Source organism: Phoenix dactylifera, chromosome 7 (assembly GCF_051530095.1).
Source record: "Phoenix dactylifera cultivar Ajwa chromosome 7, Ajwa_hap1_PhDact_Kaust_v1.1, whole genome shotgun sequence".
NCBI lineage: Eukaryota > Viridiplantae > Streptophyta > Magnoliopsida > Arecales > Arecaceae > Phoenix > Phoenix dactylifera.
The window spans coordinates 20,490,733-20,513,714 of record NC_143196.1 but is presented as its reverse complement, the minus strand read 5'-3'; the positions used below and the strand labels follow the sequence as shown (position 1 = coordinate 20,513,714).

Here is a 22,982-nt window from a genome sequence, read left to right as displayed (position 1 = left end):
AAGATTTTAGTTATGCCTGTGCTGCTTTCTGATAAACCTTCATGTATCTTTCATGAAGTTGGGTGAGTGAACTCCTGTTGATGCGCCCGCGTTTCTCCACTTTCCTAAAGTGCGTGCTTCCCCAATCTTCTTTTCCCATTGCACATGTTTCCTTCCCTAGCCTCTCCTTATTCCACATTTTAACCATATAGTTGAAGGTTCTAGAGCTTGTTCTATTATATAATATTTTATTTATATAAATTTTGTTTTTATTTACAGATAAAAGTTACACGTGCAATGCAGGTGCACCATGAACAAGCTCTAAAGGCTTTTACTTGGATTCTTAGCATTTTGTTCATTGTGTGGCACTTTGAATTCCACTATTCTGCATGATTTTCCAAAAGCTTAGTGGCCGAATTATATCAGACATCTGTTTTTGTGGCTGACATATCGTTCTCTAGTTTCCAGTTTTGACACTAGTTCAAATCACTGAAGAAGGCATGGACTCAGAGTACCCTAATATGCGATACTCATTTCGATGTCAGCTTTCCTTTCAAGTGTCTATACGCACATTTAATGATTACTTAATACATGAAACAGATGAACCATTATTTATTTTAAAAAAAACAAATCCAATATCTCAAGCAAATGAACAAGGTAATGATCCCACAAAAAGGTCGTAAGACTTTACATACATGGCTCTTTTGAACAGAAAAAGTACAATATTTTTGAACCTAGATTGCTGAATTCAATATGTTGTTTTTCTAGTTATTATTAATCACATTGAGTAGCTCCACTTTCTAAGAATTTAATTAATATTCTTCTTTAACTAATGTTCGATGAAAAACTATAGTAAGTAGGCATTCTTTATGTAACAAGCTATAACTTTTGTGATATGTTAGTATTTGTATATTTAACGTCACAAAAAGCAAATCAAATTTTTCTTTGATAAGAAAACAGTGAAAGGTAAAGTCAAGACTGAGGGTTGTGACTGATTTAGTAGTCATTGGATGTTGATGATCGAGTTAGTGAAGTTGTTATACCAAGCAATATGGATTCAGATCTCATATATTTGCAATAAAAAGATGCGGTTTAAACCAAAAGATAAAGAATAAGAAGATAAAGAGTAAAAGGATAGAGAATAAAAAGATAGAGTTTAGCCAAAATATTAGAAGCTGAGCTGTTACATCATTAAGAAAGGTCTTGCCATGTCAGCCAGCACAATGCAATCTAACATTAACCTACACAGCATTATTTGAAGAAGAGGAGGAAATATTGAGAATACAATGATTGAGTTTAACCAAAATATTAGAAGCTGAACTGTTGCATCATTAAGAAATGTCTTGCCATGTAACGAAATAGCCGGCACCACACAACAGTACTGGTGGTGGTGGTGGGGTGGGGGGGTTGTTGCATAAAATCTTTTCTTCTCGATTCTCGCTGGAGCCTAGTTCTTAGAAAACAGAAAGAAAAGAACAAGCAGGATGCAATCTAGCATTAACCTAGACAGCATTTTGAAGAAATTTGGTTGCTTGGGAACGGAAGGGGTTGGGAGAAAGAAGTATTACATAAAATAAGTGATATATATTGGTTTTTTAACAGAAAGACCTACTGAAAATGTGTTTTTTCTTTTGTAGAAATTCTGAAAATGTGGTTGATAAGAAACATTGCACCTTTACAATGATTTGTTTGCTAAGTAAACAAGAAACCGCACGGTAGAAACAAAGATCAGTTTCCAGCAGGCTCTTCTTCATCTTCCTCCCTTACCCTGGGGACTGCCCCAAAGTGCTTAACCAGAATGTCTGCAACCAAGGGAACCAAGTCCTTGCAGGGCACGCCTTTCTTGTACACATCCCCCAGATGGGAATCACTCCCAATTCTCCCACCCAAGTATACATCCACTCCCTCGCACACCTTCCCTTCTGCATCCTTTGTCAAGCGCCCCATGAAGCCAATATCTGCCACCTGCACTTGTCCACAGCTGTTCGGGCAGCCGGTCCAATGCATTCTGATCGTCCGTCCCACCGACACCCTCTTCTCCACCTCCTCAGTCACCTTCATAGCCCTTGCCTTTGTTTCAATGATAGCCTGCCCACAAAACTGGTTGCCTGTGCATGCCACCAATCCTTGCATCAGAAGAGAAGGCTCGGGGGAGAACTTCTTTAGAAGTGGCTCATTGAGCAATGCCTCGACTCGTGAGTCCTCGACATTGGGGATGATGATGTTCTGCTCGACGGTAAGGCGGAGCTCACCGGAGCCATACTTATCTGCCAGCCGAGCAAGCTCGAACATGTCCGAGGCCTGGACCCTGCCAACTGGGATGTGAAGACCCACAAAGGAGAGGCCTGCTTGCTTCTGGGGGTGGACTCCAAGATAGTTCCTCCTTTCCCATTGCTTCTGCACTAGATCCTCTGCAGAAGCCCGTTCTAGCTCTTGCATTGGCATCCTCTTCTCGACCTCTGACCTGAATGCTTCTATCCCCTGGAAGATTTCAAATTCAAAGATAGACACTGAATCATGGATAAGGATTTCACATATCATAATTGCTCAAGTTCAATAGTTACTTGTGGCCATCTAAATTAGAGAAGTAATAGGAACCGAACTCACCAGTTCATCAATGAGCCACATCATTCGAGTCTTCTGTCGATTCCCTCTGTTGCCGAGGTCTCTGTAAGCCTCCAGGACTGCTTTACACACAGGAACCACATCGTCTGCCGGGACCCAAGCATCAAGGGGCACTGCCTCTGCACATCTTTTGGGACTAAAAAATCCACCCACCAGCAGATTGAAACCAATCTTTCCATTCTTCATAGCAGGCATGTAGGCAAGATCATTGATGTGAGGATGCTCGTAAAGTTCATGAGAACCAACAACACAAACATTCCATTTCCTTGGCCTGGTCAGAAAGGAAACAATGATTTAGCTACCAAGTAATATTGACCTCCTAAAGCACACGAGAGTTCATAGCTTGTCTTCATTTGCGTTGTGAATTTGCCTCATGTTGGCAGTTAACCGACCCCAATATCGGTTCTCTGTCTTTGATAATATTGCAGAACTTTTAGCATGCATGGCATCATTATTTATAGTCAGTTAATAGCAAGAATAGTTGAACAACAAAAGGAGGTTGTGGGGAAAATGGGAGGACTACTTACAGGTTGGTGACTGCCGGGTTGCCACGGGAGTTGGCGGTGATGAAGGCGGAGAGGAGGTTGGTGAAGGGACGGGTGTCGATGATCTCGTAGGGGTCAATGCCGGCGAGCGGGTTGCCGACGGGGTTGCGGACATTGTCCATGCCGCTCTGGAGGCTCGTGAGACCCACTCCGGCGAGGCCCTGCATGATGGCCGGGATGTCCGGGAGCCGGACGCCACGGATTTGCCAGTTCTGCCGGGTGGTCACGTCGGCGCAGCCCTCCCGGCCGTATCCTTCCACCACGCTGGCCAGGTACCGCGTCTGCTCGCTCGTCGTCACCCCGTTGGGCAGCTTCAGCCGCATCATGAACCGCCCATCTGCCAGCCAAAATCACGTCCATTTCCTAAAATCGCAATTCCATTATGCTACTATGAACAAACGCACACAATAAAAAAGAGAGCTCCTCTGGAGCTACTCTCCGTTTCACCTTGGATAGTTGGCTTTACTTTTACATATTAAGATTTGTAATTCATAAACATTAAATCATCTCACCAACTTGGTTTTAAATGGATTCACTGCACTGATTCTCCTGGCAATCGATTATGTTTTAAATGAAACATCAGAGAATTTTGTATACCTTGAATTTTTCTTTCTCCTGTTTCGGCTCGATCCAGTTTAAATTTTATTATTCTAATATTTTCCAATACGAGAAATTCACTGTTCTTATAGTTGAACAGCACAGAGAACGTCACATCAACGACTTTTGACCTCCTGCAAGAGGTAAGAGGTCGGATGGTATTTGCCCCTTGGGAAAAGCCAATTTTGGTAGTCAACCAGTTCTAGTGGTTGTAATTGTAGGACAGAATATAAGAGCTTGACTTATCCTTTTATGTTAGGGTTAGCAAATTGACAACGACAACGTTAGTTTTCAACCAGAAAGAAAAATCCAATATGTGGAGTGATTGATTAAAACCCCATTTGATTTTGATGAGCTCAAAGCATTTGAGTATATCTTGCGATTACTAATGAATTCAATTGAGTGTTTCAGTGAAAATCCTGTCCAAGTGTTTCTAGACTTGGTTCATAGTATTTTGGATAAGTTAAGAAGTCTACATGAACCAATGTCTGAGACTCGAGTCGACTCCCGAGTATCACGAGTCGACTCCAAGCGTATCAAGTTCACTGGCACGAGCTCGAGTCGACTCCAGATCAGTACGAGTCGACTCCGACTGAGAACAGACAGAAGGACAGAAAGCTTCAACTCAGAAACTGTCAACGAGTCGACTCCCGAAGTGCGCGAGTCGACTCCAATGTTCAACGAGTCGACTCCAGGGTAGTAAGAGTCGACTCCAAGAGAAACACAAAGAAAAAGTCAGAGAACGATCTTCGGACTCTGAGATTCGAGTCGACTCCCGCAGTACGCGAGTCGACTCCGAGACTGAGCGACCATCAACAGACAGAAGACCATGTTACTGCCTCTGAGATTCGAGTCGACTCACAGACAGCTCGAGTCGACTCCGAGACAAGCTTCACGTCAAAAGGCAGAAGACCAACTTTCGGAAACTGAGAGCCGAGTCGACTCCAAGGAAGTTCGAGTCGACTCCAAGACTGGATGAGCCAAAAGACAGAGAATCGGGAGTTCGGGCTCTGAGATTCGAGTCGACTCCCAGGACAGTCGAGTCGACTCGAGTGGACAAAATTCAAATTTGGATCCACGGACTTCAGTGGATAAGCCGACTCCAAAATTGCCACGTCAGCTCCAGAAGTTGGCGAGTCGACTCCAGGTCAAGACGAGTCGACTCCCAGTCAAGACTGCAACTTTAATTCAAATTTGGAACAGTTGCCGAGTTGACTCCGGAAAAGCGTGAGTCGACTCCTGCTACAGCCGAGTCGACTCCTGATCGCGCGAGTCGACTCCAACCCACCAACGGTCATATTGTCAGGCTGCGCAGAGTGTGCAGAACGGCCAGAAAAAGCAGAGTAATGGCTAGTTTCCGTGGGGGTTGGCTTAAATAGCCACAGAGGACTGTAGCAAGGTAGAGAGATAGACATTCCACTCCAAGCATTCAAGTTTTCAAGCTCTCCAAGTGCTCTTAAACGAAAAAGGGAAGATCTGCATTTACTGCTCCAACAACTTCTTCCCAACAATCAAAGCTTCCTCCTCCTGCATTCAAGTCGACCACTCTTTCAAGAGGAGACCGGAGTTCCAGAAGCCATACCTCTTCACCAGCTTAAAAGCGTTTGAGGGCTTCTAACTCCTTTACGATTATATTGTTTTAAATCTGCTTTTTGAGAAGCTATTTTCTGTTTTCTTCTATCTCTTGTATTTACTTGATTCAATCGGAGGATTGAATCAAGGGGTTTAAGGTTGGTTGGTGAGCCAAGTTAAAAACCAACGTGTGTAAGGGTTTGATTGTGAGCCCGGGAAAACAATCGGAGTTGGTTCTAGTCGGTGAGCCTGGGAAAACCGACCGAGTTCGTTGTGAGCTCGTAAAACAACAAGTTTGGTTGTGAGCTTGCAAAACAACCGGCTGTAATCCAAGGGGGTTATAGTGAATTCCCAAGAGAGACTTGGGGAGTGGACGTAGGAGCAAGGGGTAGCTCCGAACCACTATAAAACTCTGTGTTTGCATTGGATTGTCTCTTCTCTTCTTCCTCTCACATCACTCACAGCACTTAGCATTAATTAAATAACTTGCAATAGTTTTTAATTAATCATCCATAACGTTTTAATTATCCAAATTAATTTAAAACCCAATTCACCCCCCCCCTCTTGGGTTGTCTATCTGGGCAACAAGTGGTATCAGAGCCAAAAACTCTTCCACTCAAGAGTTAAAAGATCAAAATGACAACCCCATTTGGATCTTCTCACATTGAGGGTCAGTCCACCCAAAGACCTCCTTTCTTCAATGGATCCGACTACTCATACTGGAAGGCTAGGATGAGAATATTCATCCAAGCCCAAGACTATGAGATGTGGACCATTGTAGTGAATGGCCCATACATCCCATCCATATATGTAGATGGTGTCAAGGTACCCAAACTAGAAACGGATTGGGATGAACATGACATGAGGAAGGCACAATTAAACTCTAAAGCTATGAATGTGTTTTATTGTGCCTTAGACCGTAATGAATTCAATAGGGTTTCAACTTGTAATTCTGCAAAAGAAATTTGGGACAGACTTGAAGTGACCCATGAGGGAACGAATCAAGTCAAGGAATCCAAAATAAACATCTTGGTTCATAAATATGAACTATTTAAAATGGATTCAAATGAAACAATCACATGCATGTTCACTAGGTTTACTGATATTGTCAATGCCCTAAAAAGCCTTGGCAAGAACTATACTAACAGTGAGCTTGTCAGGAAAATCCTTCGGTGTCTACCAAGGTCATGGGAAGCTAAAGTGACGGCAATCTAAGAAGCCAAGGACCTGAACAAGCTACCACTTGAGGAGCTTCTTGGATCCCTTATGACGCACGAGCTCACCATGAAACAACACAACGAGGAAGAGTCCTCCCATAAGAAAAAGGTAATAGCTTTAAAGTCTACTTCATCTAACAAAGATTTATCTTGCAGTAGCAGTAGTGAAGAAGAAGAAGATGAGGAAGATGGTGGTGAGGCACTTCTTGTGCGCAAGTTCAAGAAATTTATCAACCACAAGAAGTCCTATCATCAAAGGAGAGGCCCCTCAAATTCCTACCGCAAGGACAAAGGTAAGGAAAGAGAAAATGAGGGGATATGGTGCTATGAGTGCAAAAAACCGGGACACATCAGAGCTGAGTGTCCCTTACTAAAGAAGGGCAGCAAGTACAAGAAGAAGAAGAAAGCCCTTGTCACCACCCTATCGGACTCCGACGCATCATCTTCATCATCGGATGAAGAACAAGAAGAGAAGGCCAATTTCTGCTTCATGGCCAACGAAAACGAGGTAACTTCCGATACGCATTTTGATTTTACATTTGATGAACTTTATGATGCGTTTAATGAATTAATGATTGAATATAAGAATATAAATGTTAAAAACAGAGAACTAAAAGTAACTAACCAAACTTACATTCATAAACATGATTCATTAATTAAGGATAAAGATAATCTTACCAAAGAAAATCTAGAACTTAAGACAAGCAATCAACTCTTAATTAAGAAGACTAACAACTTAACAAAAGATAATGAAAAACTAACTAAGGAACTTTCAGAACTTAAAAACCATAAACAAATCTTAAACAAGGATCTCACAAAAGAACTAAATGATTTAAAAGCAGAAAATCAAACATTAACTAAAGAACTTGGAAAATACAAACCTTTAGTTGAAAAGTTTACGTATAGTTCTGAAAAGTTAAATATGATACTAAATAGTCAACGAGCAGTATTTAATAAAGCGGGTTTAGGGTATAAACCAAGAAATAAATAAAAACTTCTTAGTAACTTCTTTGTTAAAGCTGGAGAAACTAAAACTAAGAAAATAACCTGCTTTTGTTGTGGAACTATAGGACATAAGGCAAATGCATGTGACTATAGGAAAAGTAAAACAAAAAGAAAAATTAAAAGGGTATGGGTTCCAAAAGGAACCAACTTGACTAACCATGAAGGACCCAAGAAAACTTGGGTACCTAAGATGACATGATTTGCTTGTGTAGGAGTGTCTTGCAGCCAAGGTCAACAAAAACTGCTGGTATTTGGATAGTGGCTGCTCAAGGCACATGACGGGTGATAAAGATCAATTTTTCACCCTTGAAGCTAAGAAGGGAGGTGTTGTGACTTTTGGAGACAACAACCAAGGTCATATCATTGGTATTGGTAAAGTTCAAATCACCCCTTCTACTTTTATAGATAATGTTAGATATGTTGATGGTCTTAAGCATAACTTGTTAAGTATTAGTCAATTATGTGATATAGGATATGATGTTATGTTTAAACCATCACTATGCATTATAACAAATCCTAATGATAATAGTTTAGTTTTTAAAGGAATTAGACGTGGAAATGTATATGTTGTAGACCTAGAAGATCTTGCAAAACATAACCAATGTCTAGTTGTAAATGAAACTAGAGATAATGATGCTAGTTGGTTATGGCACCGTAAGTTAGGTCATGCAAGCATGGACACAATAACTAAACTAGTTAAAAGAGACTCCGTGATAGGTTTGCCAAAATTAAAATTTGAAAAGAACAAAATATGTGAAGCATGTCAATTTGGCAAACAATCTAGGAACTCATTTAAATCCATAAAATGTGTCTCTACTTCTAGACCTCTAGAATTATTACACATGGATCTATTCGGTCCAACTAGAACAACAAGCCTAGGTGGAAATAAATATGGTCTAGTCATTGTAGATGATTATTCTAGGTACACATGGGTCATGTTCCTAGTACATAAGGATCAAGCATTTTCTGTCTTCAAGAAATTCCATAAAGAAGTAACCAATGCTAGAGATAACTCAGTAATAGCTATTAGAAGTGACCATGGTACCGAATTCGAAAATCAGTCATTTGAGGAGTTTTGTAGTAAAAAGGGGATAACCCATAATTTTTCAGCACCTAGGACACCACAACAAAATGGAGTTGTGGAAAGGAAAAATAGAATACTAGAAGAAATGGCTAGAACTATGTTATGTGAAAGTAACCTCCCTAAGTACTTTTGGGGAGAAGCCATTAATACTTCTTGCCATATATTAAATAGAGTTTTGTTAAGACCCATTATAAAGAAAACACCTTATGAACTTTGGAAAAACAGAAAACCAAAAGTTAATTACTTTTATGTTTTTGGATGTAGGTGTTTTGTTCATAATAATGGGAAAGATAATCTAGGTAAATTTGACTCTAAATCGGATGAAGGAATATTCTTAGGTTATTCTACAACTAGTAAAGCCTATAGAGTATTTAATAAAAGAACCTTAGTCATAGAAGAATCTATACATGTAGTATTTGATGACTCTAGTGACATCTCCTCTAGTAAGAAAGTTAATTTTGATGATGATGTTGAAATACTTGAGGAAAAGATAGATGAGATGGGATTACAAGATGATAATCAAAAGTTGATTGAAGGAGAATCATCAAGCCAAGAGGCTATTGTGGATCATGGGCTAACAAAAGCTTGGAGGTATGCTCACGGGCATCCTAAGGAACTCATTCTAGATGATCCATCTCAACCGGTTAGGACTAGAGCTTCACTTAGAAATCTAAATAACCATCTAGCTTTTGTTTCACACTTTGAGCCCAAACATATAGAAGAAGCCGAAAATAATGTAAATTGGATAAATGCAATGCAAGAAGAACTAAACCAATTTACTAGAAACAAAGTGTGGGATCTAGTAGAGAGACCTTCTAAATATCCAATTATAGGTACAAAATGGATATATAAAAATAAGCTAGATGAAAATGGAATTGTTATAAGGAATAAGGCTAGACTAGTGGCAAAGGGTTATAATCAAGAAGAAGGCATAGATTTTGATGAAACCTTTGCTCCCGTAGCTAGACTTGAGGCTATTAGACTATTATTAGCATATGCATGCTCTAAGGACTTCAAACTATATCAAATGGATGTAAAGAGTGCTTTTCTAAATGGGTTTATTAATGAGGAGGTGTATGTAGAACAACCTCCTGGTTTTGAAAATCATCAATACCCTAATCATGTGTATAAACTGAACAAAGCACTTTATGGACTAAAACAAGCACCTAGAGCATGGTATGAGAGACTTAGTAAATTCTTATTAGAACATGAATTCTCTAGGGGAAATGTAGATACAACATTATTTCTGAAAAAGAAAAATAAGGATATGTTATTAGTACAGATTTATGTTGATGATATCATTTTCGGTGCTACTAACAATCGCCTCTGCGAGGAATTTGCTGATTTGATGCAGAGTGAGTTTGAGATGAGCATGATGGGAGAGCTGAACTACTTCCTCGGGCTTCAAATCAAACAATCTGAAGGAGGCATCTTCATTAATCAAGCAAAATATATCAAGGAGATGCTCAAGAAGTTTGATATGGAGGGAAACAAGTCAATCAGCACCCCCATGAGCTCATCATGCAAGTTAGACCAAGATGAATCAGGTAAATCTGTAGATCAAAAACTTTATAGAGGTATGATAGGTTCTTTACTGTATCTTACTGCAAGTAGGCCTGATATTATGTTTAGTGTGTGCATGTGTGCTAGATATCAGGCTAATCCTAAAGAATCACACCTAGCTGCAGTTAAGAGAATCTTTAAATACTTAATTGGAACTAAGAACATAGGGCTGTGGTACTCTAAGAATCTAGCCTAAACTTAATAGGGTACACAGATTCAGACTTCGCTGGATGTAAGCTGGATAGAAAAAGTACCAGCGGGTCCTGTCAGTTTCTAGGAGAAAACCTAATCTCATGGTTTAGCAAGAAACAAAACTCGGTTGCATTATCCACTGCAGAAGCTGAATATGTTGCAGCCGGGAGTTGTTGTGCTCAAATCTTATGGATTAAACAACAATTAGAAGATTATGGCATTAAACAAGATAAAATCCCCATTAATTGTGATAACACAAGTGCCATAAATCTCACTAAAAATCCAATTCAACACTCAAGAACTAAACACATTGAGATAAGACATCACTTCATAAGAGATCATGTATTGAATGGTGATGTGTCACTCCAATTTGTGTGTGTTGCTGGTGGTCCAAACCGAGAACGACTGACACGACGGTGTGAACGGGGTTCCGTCTGAGTTGCCTTGGTTGGCGTTGGTTGCGCTCCACCTTCCACCGGGAGACCTGCAAACAAGCCTCGCACCACCACTGGGGTAGTGGGGGCCCTCCGACGATCAAGTCAGAGGAGATTGGAGGAGGAGGAAAGATGATAATCGCAAATAAGAGAATGCTCTCGGAGATGTTGCTTACCCCCCCCTTCTCCCCCCAGCCGCATATATACCTGGCTGGGGGGTCTCTCAGTGGGGTTTGTCATCGTGGGGCACGATGGAGTGGCCACTGACATGGCCGTTACAGGGCGTCGTGGAGCAGCGCCGGGTACGGCCATGACAGGGCGTAGTGGAGTTCCGTTTTGTACGGCTAATACAGGAGATCGTGGATCAGCATCGGATACAGCCGTTGCAGGGAGTAGTGGAGCAGGAGGCCGCGGCGTGCCTCTGGAGAATAGCCTGTCATTGTCGAAAGATATCCGACTCGGGGTCGGAGTGCTGGATCAGGGGGCAGCCGACTCGGGGTCGGGCTGCGGAGCCGAAGATATCCGACTCGGGGTCGGAGTGCTGGATCAGGGGGCAGCCGACTCGGGGTCGGGCTGCGGAGCCGAAGATATCCGACTCGGGGTCGGAGTGCTGGATCAGGGGGCAGCCGTGGTCTTCCTGGGCGCGCGTGCCGGTCCCGTGGGGCATGGTGGCTAAGTTCCCCCGTAACAGTGTGTACTGATAATCAATTAGCAGACATTTTTATAAAACCCCTAAGTGAAGAGAGGTTTAGTGTGCTTAGAAGGGGATTAGGAGTGATTGATCCATCCTAGTGGGAGTTTTTCACTAGATTAATTGATTTTGATGATTAGAATGAGGTTAAAATAGAGTTTCTATACAGTGATCATCAAATCAGTCCTTAATTAGCTGATTTTCCCTCATTTGGCACGATTATGGCATGGTTTTTAGGTGCGTACCAAGGTTAGAGACGACTCGAGTAAGTTTCAGAGCCGGCTCCTAAGGGGGAGTCGACTCGCACATTTGCGGGAGTCGACTCGCAAAGTTGGCAGCTGAGGGGGAGTCGACTCGCACAATGTCGGGAGTCGACTCGCGCATATTCTGGAGTCGACTCGAGGTCGAGTCGACTCGCGACTCAGGGGAGTCAACTCGCAGTCGGGATCCGACTTTTTAACCCTAGGGTTGTCGTTTCGCAAACACTTTTCCTCAAGCCGCCACTGTTCACAAAGCCCTAGAGCCGACTCCTAGGTCATCCCCGATCGTCTCCAAGCCCTTTTTTCCGTCGATTCTTCGCCGGACATTGAGCTTCCGTCCGTTCCTAGGTCATTTCCGGTCCATCCCGAGCTTCCTCTGTCGGTCCTTCACCGTCCTCTAGGTATTTTTCTTCCCGTTTAGGTCAAGATGCCTCGTAAGACCGTCGTTAGGAAGAGGTCCCGTCCCGAGGCCGGTCCCGAGCGGCGCTCCAAGGCGCGGCACGATCCCGCGAGGCAACCACCTCCGGATCGTTCCCCGCCTAGGGTGGTTCTCGTTAGGCCGTTGGCCGGGAAGGCCGTCACCTCCGGGAGGTTTGTCGATTTCGACTATCTCTCCCGGGAGGGGTTCACCATAGGCGATAGGCTTAGAGCCCAGGGCCTAGAGTACTTCCTCACCTTGGACCTTCCCACCTATCCTGGCCTAGTTCAAGAGTTTTACAGTACCGTCCATCGGGGAGATGGAGGTATCGAGGGCACGGTAGTAGGTGTCCCGTTGCGTGTCACAGAGGACCTCATTGCCCATATCCTTCACCTTCCATTAGTAGGGGTGGCTCCCATACACCCTGAGGATAGAGTTGCGGCCCTTACGGTCGTCTTAGGGCATCCACCTCAGTCCCCCCTAGATGAGGTATCTGCTAGCTCACTTCCTATTGAAGTGAGAATCCTTTTGAGCATTCTGTCCAGGTCCATCTTCCCTAAGACAGGGAGATTTGATTTTGTGAATGAGAGGGACTTAGCTATTATGTCTTATATCCTTCAGGACACCCCGATCAACTTCCCAAAGCTCATTTATAGGTATATGTGTGAGCCCCTAGATAGACCTAGGCTCTCACTCCCATACGGGATGTTATTCACTCTTCTTTTTAGGCAGTACGAGATTTCCATTCCTGAGAGGGAACCCTCTCGTGCCTTGCGATGGACTGATCGCTTATGTACGGGGACTATGCACAGGATGGGGTTTCGGAAGAGAGAAGGGATCTGGGTTAGGAAGTCCACTCTCACTGCTCAGACCACCAGACCATCACCCAGTCCTGAGCCAGATTCAGACTACCCAGACCTTCCAGACCATCCAGACCTCCCATCCACTCCTCCTGCTCCTACCACCTCTGCCGGACCTTCCTCCTCAGTTCCACCATCTATGGAGGTCCGTATTGATACAGAGCAGCTCCGGGAGCTGCGGCAGGAGATCGTCCGAGATCTGAAGGACGAGCTGCTTCGGGAGATCCGCGGCTCGGTGCCTGCTCCCTCTTCTGCGCCCACTTCCTCTGCCCTGGTCCCTTCCTTGACAGCCGTGACTGACATGACGGCTCATGTACAGGAAGAGATCTACAATATCCGGAGTTTGGTCCAGGCCCAGTTCCATAGCATGAGTGAGGTCACGAGCTCCACTCGACAGATGCGCGAGGAGATAGGTCGTGACATGCACACCACCACCGAGGGGGCCGAGCGCTTGTCGAATGTACTCATCGACAAGCTGGACGCACTACAGACATCGGTGACTGGACTTCAGGCGTCGGTGACAGAGCTCTCCACTACACATAGCAGAGCCACCACGTCTATTATCACGCAGCTCGGACATGTGACAGATGCAGTCACCCTCCTCATGGAGCAGAGCCGATTGAGAGGAGCACCATCCTCCAGAGGAGGTGCCACATCCTCGAGAGGAGGAGCCACACCCTCCAGAGGAGGAGATGCATCCTCGAGAGGGGGAGCTTCATCCTCGAGGAGGACATAGATGTGTTTGAGTTGTGTTTTGTCTTGCTTTGCTTTACTTATTGTATTCTCACATGTATTCACATTCATATCAATACAATGAGTAGACATTTTATCTTCAATTATGTGCCATTTGATGATTGGTTGTGCCATTGATTGTGTGTGATTACCTCCTTTTTGGTATGATGACAAAAAGGGGGAGAAATATGTATAAAATATGTAAAAAGGGGAGAAATATGAAAAAATATATAAAAGAAATCAATGGAAATAAATAAAAAGATAAACTCTTAATAACACACACAAATTTGTTCTAAGTGGATTCGGTACCTCGAGGCTCATTATCTCTCTTTTGGGGCTCCTAATGGAGTAATCTCCAGAATCTATTCAAGGGATATTCGGAGATTAGCTGAATCCTACTCAAGAACAAATTGACAGATTTTCCCTCTAAAAAGATAAAATTCAGTTCAAAAACTTCAAAGCATTAAAAGAAAATTCAGAGAATCAAAACATAGTTGAATGCATATGTTGAGGGGGAGAATCTGAATTTTAATCAAGCTAAATCATTAATGACATATAAGCCGAACAATTGATTGCATAATATGAAGGCTTATATAATTCCAAATGAAAGGGGGAGCTTTAACTCCGAAATTTAATGTTTCACTCCTTTCAAACTTGGATAAATTAAATTATCAGACATTTGAATTCATTTATGGATTTTACTTCATTGTTTTATGAGCAATTCACTTTACATATACTCAAAGTTTTGTCATCATCAAAAAGGGGGAGATTGTGGAGTGATTGATTAAAACCCCATTTGATTTTGATGAGCTCAAAGCATTTGAGTATATCTTGCGATTACTAATGAATTCAATTGAGTGTTTCAGTGAAAATCCTGTCCAAGTGTTTCTAGACTTGGTTCATAGTATTTTGGATAAGTTAAGAAGTCTGCATGAACCAATGTCTGAGACTCGAGTCGACTCCCGAGTATCACGAGTCGACTCCAAGCGTATCAAGTTCACTGGCACGAGCTCGAGTCGACTCCAGATCAGTACGAGTCGACTCCGACTGAGAACAGACAGAAGGACAGAAAGCTTCAACTCAGAAACTGTCAACGAGTCGACTCCCGAAGTGCGCGAGTCGACTCCAATGTTCAACGAGTCGACTCCAGGGTAGTAAGAGTCGACTCCAAGAGAAACACAAAGAAAAAGTCAGAGAACGATCTTCGGACTCTGAGATTCGAGTCGACTCCCGCAGTACGCGAGTCGACTCCGAGACTGAGCGACCATCAACAGACAGAAGACCATGTTACTGCCTCTGAGATTCGAGTCGACTCACAGACAGCTCGAGTCGACTCCGAGACAAGCTTCATGTCAAAAGGCAGAAGACCAACTTTCGGAAACTGAGAGCCGAGTCGACTCCAAGGAAGTTCGAGTCGACTCCAAGACTGGATGAGCCAAAAGACAGAGAATCGGGAGTTCGGGCTCTGAGATTCGAGTCGACTCCCAGGACAGTCGAGTCGACTCGAGTGGACAAAATTCAAATTTGGATCCACGGACTTCAGTGGATGAGCCGACTCCAAAATTGCCACGTCAGCTCCAGAAGTTGGCGAGTCGACTCCAGGTCAAGACGAGTCGACTCCCAGTCAAGACTGCAACTTTAATTCAAATTTGGAACAGTTGCCGAGTCGACTCCGGAAAAGCGTGAGTCGACTCCTGCTACAGCCGAGTCGACTCCTGATCGCGCGAGTCGACTCCAACCCACCAACGGTCATATTGTCAGGCTGCGCAGAGTGTGCAGAACGGCCAGAAAAAGCAGAGTAACGGCTAGTTTTCGTGGGGGTTGGCTTAAATAGCCACAGAGGACTGTAGCAAGATAGAGAAATAGACATTCCACTCCAAGCATTCAAGTTTTCAAGCTCTCCAAGTGCTCTTAAACGAAAAAGGGAAGATCTGCATTTACTGCTCCAACAACTTCTTCCCAACAATCAAAGCTTCCTCCTCCTGCATTCAAGTCGACCACTCTTTCAAGAGGAGACCGGAGTTCCAGAAGCCATACCTCTTCACCAGCTTAAAAGCGTTTGAGGGCTTCTAACTCCTTTACGATTATATTGTTTTAAATCTGCTTTTTGAGAAGCTATTTTCTGTTTTCTTCTATCTCTTGTATTTACTTGATTCAATCGGGGGATTGAATCAAGGGGTTTAAGGTTGGTTGGTGAGCCAAGTTAAAAACCAACGTGTGTAAGGGTTTGATTGTGAGCCCGGGAAAACAATCGGGGTTGGTTCTAGTCGGTGAGCCTGGGAAAACCGACCGAGTTCGTTGTGAGCTCGTAAAACAACAAGTTTGGTTGTGAGCTTGCAAAACAACCGGCTGTAATCCAAGGGGGTTATAGTGAATTCCCAAGAGAGACTTGGGGAGTGGACGTAGGAGCAAGGGGTAGCTCCGAACCACTATAAAACTCTCTGTTTGCATTGGATTGTCTCTTCTCTTCTTCCTCTCACATCACTCACAGCACTTAGCATTAATTAAATAACTTGCAATAGTTTTTAATTAATCATCCATAACGTTTTAATTATCCAAATTAATTTAAAACCCAATTCACCCCCCCCCCCCTCTTGGGTTGTCTATCTGGGCAACACAATAGATTATTATATTATATGAATAATGCTGAACTAACAAATAACATTCCAAAATTTTGGATCGGGACCTCTAATAATATTTAGGACTCATTTCATTTGTGAAAATAATTTTTTTCTCACCAAAATATTTTTTATAGAAAGATAATTTCTGAGAATATAATGTCTAAAAAAATAATTTTGGTATATTTGGTTGATCATGAAAAGTCGTATATTTAAGAGTAGCTTATGATTAATTGGGTATCTAATTTTCTAGAAAAGTTGAATAAAATATTTATTATATTGTTAATAAAGAAAAGAACTTATCAATGAGTTTGAAAGGCTTAAAAAAGAGTTTTAGAAAAAAAAAATCTACATTTCCAACTAGTAAGAAAGTAGTTTTCCTATGTTTCTCATAGATTTTTTAATAAATTATGAAAATTTTATTTTAATAAAAATGTTACTTTTCCATCTCTTTCTTTTGAAAACTCCAACAAACAAGAAGTGTTTATTTATTTTTTTATTGACCATACATTTTTTCCTTCTATTCCCACTAACCAAAGAAGTCCTTAGCAACGAGAGATTGTCGATTATTATTATTATTATTATTATTTTGAATGCATTTATAAAAATCTAGGTACTTATTTAGAGGTGCATCTTTAGTCAAGGGGCTCGCCACTGTACTTACTATTATAGCCCTACACCCCTAAGTTGATTTGGTATGTTTTATTTTGGCTTTCCCTTTTCTAGGGACAAAAAAAAAAGAAAAAACACCTCCAGCGTGGAGTGCTTGCTTCAAAGGTTTTAGTGAAGAAAAAATAAATATTGCTTGCAAAACTGAAAAGCTATTTCAAAAGTACTAACCTTGTCTTTTATTCTTAAAACAGATGCTTCCTACTGCGCTCTGTTCGGTTGTGGGAAGACAAGAAAAGAAAAATAGCAATTCTTATTTCTCAGCATTCCTTCAAATTCTTTTTATTCATGGACTAACTCAAAAATTTGTTTTGTAGCAACAAGTACCATTCCTTATAATGATTGTCAAATAGTTAGCGATGTTGTTTACAAGGGCGGCCCAATACATTTGGGGGCCTAAGGCGAATCCAATAAATGAGGCCTTTTTTTTAATAATAAATTTTTTAATAAATATAAAATACTTAAAAAATGATATGAAAATAGATAGCTGTTAAGTACACTATTTCAATGAAGATGCATAAATCTAACAAAAACAGACAAGAAACCTTTTTAATTTAATATAATTCTTCAATGGGAGCACAGAAAAATAATTACCCTAAAAGGAGGGCCATGAAACTGATTAAATAACTGAGATAATGCTTGACAATACTGTTTACCCGGTCAAGCAAGTGCAGAATAGGAAAAGGTCATCCCATGGCACTTAATGGGAAGGTAAAAAAAAGAATTTGTCCAGAAAGGGGCCTCCCTATAAAAGAAAGTAGGGGCATTATGGGAAATTCACTCCATCTAATTAATAAAAGTCCCATCCCACCATCTCCCCTTCAAGTGAGTACCCAAGCAGCGACTGCAACATCACACAGCAGCCATTGAACCCCCTCCCTCCTTTTCTCTCTGTACCACCCAAGAGGGAAGAGGGAAGAAGAAACCGAGAGGAGAAAATTAAAAGAATCTCCACCCTCCAAGAAGTCCATTTCCAATCCCCCTTTCTTCCTGATGGCCTGGCTGGGTCAGGAGTAATGTGAGGGAAGGAAAACCAAGACCAAAACCAAAAAAGAGAAGGGATGAAAGATGAGAGTGGCTTCAGGCATGTATCAAGCCAACCAAATCCCTTTCTTCCTGATGGCCCACTGCCCAGGCCAGCGCCCAGCTACGACTCTAGCTATTGGAGACGGATGAAAAAGGCAGAAGGCTACAGATTAAATAAAAAAAAAAACTATGCAGTGGGGACCATGGGATGGGGGCCTTCCGTGGGTCGGGGGCCTTAGGCGACCCCGAGCCGGCCCTGGTTGTTTAGTTAGAAAATACAAGAACACAGTAACAAGGATTAATTGATGAACAGAGAAAATAATAACTCTCTCTCTCTCATATCCATGGATCAACTATATTTTGTTTCTCCTCATGAAATCAAACTCACAATTTTGTTCCTAATAATGATGTCTGTCAACCAATACCTTCCTTTGACTACAATAAAATCATCCGTGGAAATATAATTAACAGCCTTATTCCGTCAGTTATCGGAGTTATTTCGCAGCCAAACGAGATCTAAAAACTACGTGAACAAGGAAAACTGTTATCTAATGCAAGCTCACATGCATTAGTCCAATGTTTTACTCCGAGCATTCCTTCTCTTGTTATTAAGAAAACAAAGGAGAGATAGAAAGTACACTGGTGCTTGCGGCGGTGGAAGAGGCCGAGCCATTTTAGACGGACGTCGATGTCGTCCTTGGAGAGCTTGGACTTCTCGATATCCTCCAGCGGCGTGGCTGCCAGCTCGCGGATGCCATCTTGCATCACCAGCGTCATCGGATCCTTCTCCAACTTAATCTTCTCCTGCGGATTTATCCCCGCTCGATACTTCCCCTTCAGCACCCAGTAACCTCCATCCTTCTCCTCCACCCTCGCCTCCAGCCTCTCCGCTTCCACCCCCGCCGCCGCCGTCTCTGTCGTCGCCGCCGCCCTCGCCCAACCTCTGGCCTGTCGCAGCCGCCGGGATCGCACCGGCGGGGCCAGGAACTGCTGGAGAGATGTGGAAGACGCCATTCTTAGCGGCGGTGGTGGTATCGAGTCCCGTGGCTCGGTGTGGTTTGGCCATGAGAGGAAGCCGTGTGGCTCTTCTTTAGTAGTGTCGCTTCCCTTTGGCCATGAGCGAGCGAGCCAGCGGGGAGGGCGAGAGGAAGAGCTGGGGATTGGGCTCTTGGGTGCTTTGAAAGGCCAGCGTTGCGTTCTGATTGTCTCCGCTAAATTACAAGCACGATGCCCTTTTTTATTTTATGTTTTATTCAAAGAAGGATGCCTTTGTTAATTTATTCTTTATTAAGGTAGCAACGTTTCCGTAACGCCGTGAGGGGATAGCAACGGCTTTTATACTAAAAATAATGTTATTTTCGAAATTACCATCACAGAATAAAAAATTATCCTTCATGTTAATTTAAAGAAAATTATTCATGAAGTGTGCAACTTTTAGGTAAAATTATTCTTATATAATTGCCTTTGTAATAAAATAACGACTATAAAACAACCGTTATTTAAATTTTTATTCTGAATACATTTAACGTCACAATGACGGTGCTCTAAACAAACTGTGTCGGCGACAGATCTGTACCTGTGGATGGACAGAAAAAGGGTGACCAAAGACACCGATGAAGGCTGACTCTAGTTGGGATTGTTAGACTAAAGAAGAGGCAGATTTTTACATGAAGTGGCTCGCAAGAGCTTCGAAGAGCCATCCAACGAGGGGGCGCCTGCCCGACCCTCTGAGAGGGCATGGGGCGATAGTTTATTTTGACTGCGTGTGCTCGCCGCTTGGCTCGCCGCAGGGGCTTTGGCCTTGGTTCTTAAAAACTGTGGACGGGTTCTCAGAATCCGGTTGTGCCAAATGGGTATTTAGGATGATTAATAATAGATGCAACAATTAATGAAAATTTATAGACGAACACTGATGTAAGCATAATTAGCAGTTGAGAACACACTAATAGAAGGTAGGCCCTACAGAACTGAAACTGATTGTTCAAATGCTCCTTGGATGTTCGATGAATTTCTAGTTAAATAAGGCATAAACTAATGGCTTCTTTCCCACGAAACTGCTACGAAGAGTAAGATATGTTCAAATGCTGAAAGTGTTATTGGGAATGTTTATGGTGCATGCGCGTGGCATGGAGATACATGCTTATTAGAGTTTTTGTTTGACGATCATTGAAGGAGTAACGTGGAGGCGAGCATAGTGTCTTGTGTGAAAACTCCATGCCTGTGTGCTTGTATGAGACTCTGGTTTTGGGGCCATAACATGATTGGTTGTTTGTTAGTAGGTGTTGTGCCTTCAAATTCTACATCCAAACGTGTTCCTTTTTTTTTTTTTTTTTTTTTTTTTTTTTTTTTTGATGAAAGAAAGGGGTAGGGGGGAGGAAGGGACGAGCCCACCCCCGCGTAGCAGCCCCACTGGGCCCCCGCCCCGCCAGGAGAATGTTCGATGCGGGCAGAAATGGCCGTGTGTTGGGCACCCCGACCGGTTTTACTCATACCCTCCCCACCCGTAGGCCCGGCTCAGCTACTCCTCTGAGCTCTGGCTCGAGTCCCACGTGTGAGTACGTCACACCCGGCACCACCCCGGCTACTAGCGGTTCAAGAGCGGTCCTATACCACAAGTCCAAGCAGTGGCCAAAGTAGTGAGCTCCGGTCCACAATTTAATCGTCGCCGCAGCGATTCGAACTTGAGACCTTGTGGTTAGAATTGCTGCCCAGTACCACTAGGCTACCACCTTGGTGGCAAACGTGTTCCTTTAGAGATGGAGTTTCGTAGACATGTTTCCACATGTGTGGAGGACTAGCTAAGAGGAAAATCAATTCAGGAGGTGCAGGTAGAGCCACAGAGTTCTGGTTTGAGAGACCTTGTTAGGGGAATTGCACCGCACAAGCCGAAGCGCATTATCTACAAAGCTGTTCGGTGTGGCATTGATGAGACTATATCCTATACTCTCATCACTGCTAATGGAGATGTAGAGACATTTGAAAAGGCCATGGAGAGTTTAGATCGGGAATCATGGATGCAGGCCATGAGGGATGGGGACGTAAAAAAGGGGATCCTATATCAACTAACTTGTTCCGACCTCGAGATACAGTCATTGGAAAAGAACAAGACATGGCAGCTAGTGGATCTACCTAGAGATGTTCGGGATGGGGACGTAAAAAAGGGGATCCTATCAACTAACTTGTTCCGACCTAGAGATGCAGTCATTGGAAAAGAACAAGACATGGCAGCTAGTGGATCTACCTAGAGATGTTCGGGCCATTGGTTCAAAATGGGTGTTCCCAAGGAAGGAGATACCTTCAGAGGAGAGGATATATATGCAGCAACCAGATGGTTTCAGGCAATCAGGGTTGAAGGAAAAGGTGTGTCTACTGAAGAGATCTTTCTATGGTTTGAAACAGTCACCCCGACAGTGGTACAGAAGGTTTGATACTTTTGTCTTGAGCCTGGGTTTTTCTAGATGTGAACATAATAGCTATGTCTATGTGAAGAATGTGGATGAGGAGGATGCTTTATATCTGCTTTTATATGTGGATGATATGCTCGTTGCCAGCAGGATTGTCGATGCAGTGAATGGGCTAAAATCTGCTTTGTCTGCAGAATTCGAGATGAAGGATTTGGATCCTTCCAAGAAAATTCTTGGAATGGAGATTAACAGAGATAGAAGTAAGGGTATCCTCCACTTGTCATTGGGAAGATATATTCAGAAGGTCTTAATGAGGTTTGGGATGCATAAAGCCAAATCAGTTGGAACACCACTTGCAAGCCATATGTCTTTTTCAAAGTTGCAGTGCCCCCAGACAGATGAAGAGAAAGAGTACATGGATAGAGTTCCATATGCTAGTGTCGTGGGCAGCGTGATGTATGCTATAGTGTGTTGTAGGCCAGACATAGCATATACAGTGAGTCAAGTGAGCAGGTACATGGCAAATTCGGGGAAGAAGCACTGCAGGCACTAAAGTGGATATTTCGGTATCTACAAGGAACTCGGAAGCTTAGTCTGACTTTTGAGCAGCAAGATAGACATAGGAGGACTCCAATGCCTCAAGAGAGTTCTCGGGTCCATTCAAAGGGCTTGTGGATGCAAATTTTGCAGGTGATCTGGATACGAGGAGGTCTACTATAAGTTATGTGTTCAGCATGTTTAGTAGACCGGTTTCATGGAGATGGACCCTTCAACCTATCACAGCCTTATCCACCATAAAGGCCGAGTATATAGGGATTACAGAGGCTGCCAAGGAGGCTCTTTGGTTGAAGAGACTCATTCAGGAGATGGGGGTGAAGCAGAGTATAGTGGTGCTGCACAGCGATAATTAAAGTGCCCTGCAGTATAGGGAACGCCCTCTTGTTCTCCTTCACCATTAAATCAATAGATCCACGCTTCTTGCAGTATAGGAAACGCCCTAGGTGCTGTGGTCAGAGGCGCACGTATCCCACACTATCCAAGTATCATCTTCTTTTCTTTTCTTATTGCTAGCTGTAAGAAAAAGCTGCAAAAGAGAGATCAAGTTTTGGTTTTAGGTACCCATATTTTTTTGGGTCCTTGTAGGTTAGTTACTTTGGTTCCTTTTAGAAACTGAATTCTTCTTAATTTCTACATAAGTATTTTTTTCTAAGACTATAGTTTTGCGCTGTATGTCCTTTCTTGCCATAATAAAAATATGAAACTAAAGGGTTACTTGAATCAGATGCTTTAACAAAGAAATCTTTTGAAAACTTTTTCTTTCTTAGTGTGTTATATCCTATTCCAATTTTATTAAAGATAGCTTTTTATCTTCCTAGTATAATATCCACTTTTTTTGTTCCTTGAGTAAATTTTGATGACACAACAATGAATTCATCTACTTTCTTCCTTTCTTATTATCCTTTTCGCTCACTATGTAAGGAAAAGAAGAAT

At 42.7% G+C, this 22,982-nt stretch overlaps 1 protein-coding gene across 1 annotated transcript; it reads right to left on the bottom strand.

Annotated features, from left to right (window-relative positions):
- Window positions 1-1,543: 1,543 nt before the first annotated feature.
- Window positions 1,544-19,295, bottom strand: NIR1 (nitrite reductase 1). The gene is made up of 4 exons (XM_039118464.3): window positions 18,726-19,295; window positions 3,132-3,486; window positions 2,587-2,875; window positions 1,544-2,460 (listed from the first exon to the last, which is right to left on the bottom strand). The coding sequence occupies exons 1-4, from the start codon at window positions 19,099-19,101 to the stop codon at window positions 1,708-1,710; spliced, it is 1,773 nt and encodes a 590-aa protein (XP_038974392.1). The 5' UTR covers window positions 19,102-19,295; the 3' UTR covers window positions 1,544-1,707.
- Window positions 19,296-22,982: the final 3,687 nt, after the last annotated feature.

Excerpts from the sequence above, each read along its gene's own strand:
- NIR1 (XM_039118464.3), bottom strand. The coding sequence starts at position 19,101 with ATGGCGTCTTCCACATCTCTCCAGCAGTTCCTGGCCCCGCCGGTGCGA. Across the intron at positions 3,487-18,725 it reads CCACCGCCGCAAGCACCAGT|ATGGGCGGTTCATGATGCGG; the intron begins GTACTTTCTATC and ends TTTGGCTGGCAG. Across the intron at positions 2,461-2,586 it reads TGTGGCTCATTGATGAACTG|GGGATAGAAGCATTCAGGTC; the intron begins GTGAGTTCGGTT and ends GAAATCTTCCAG.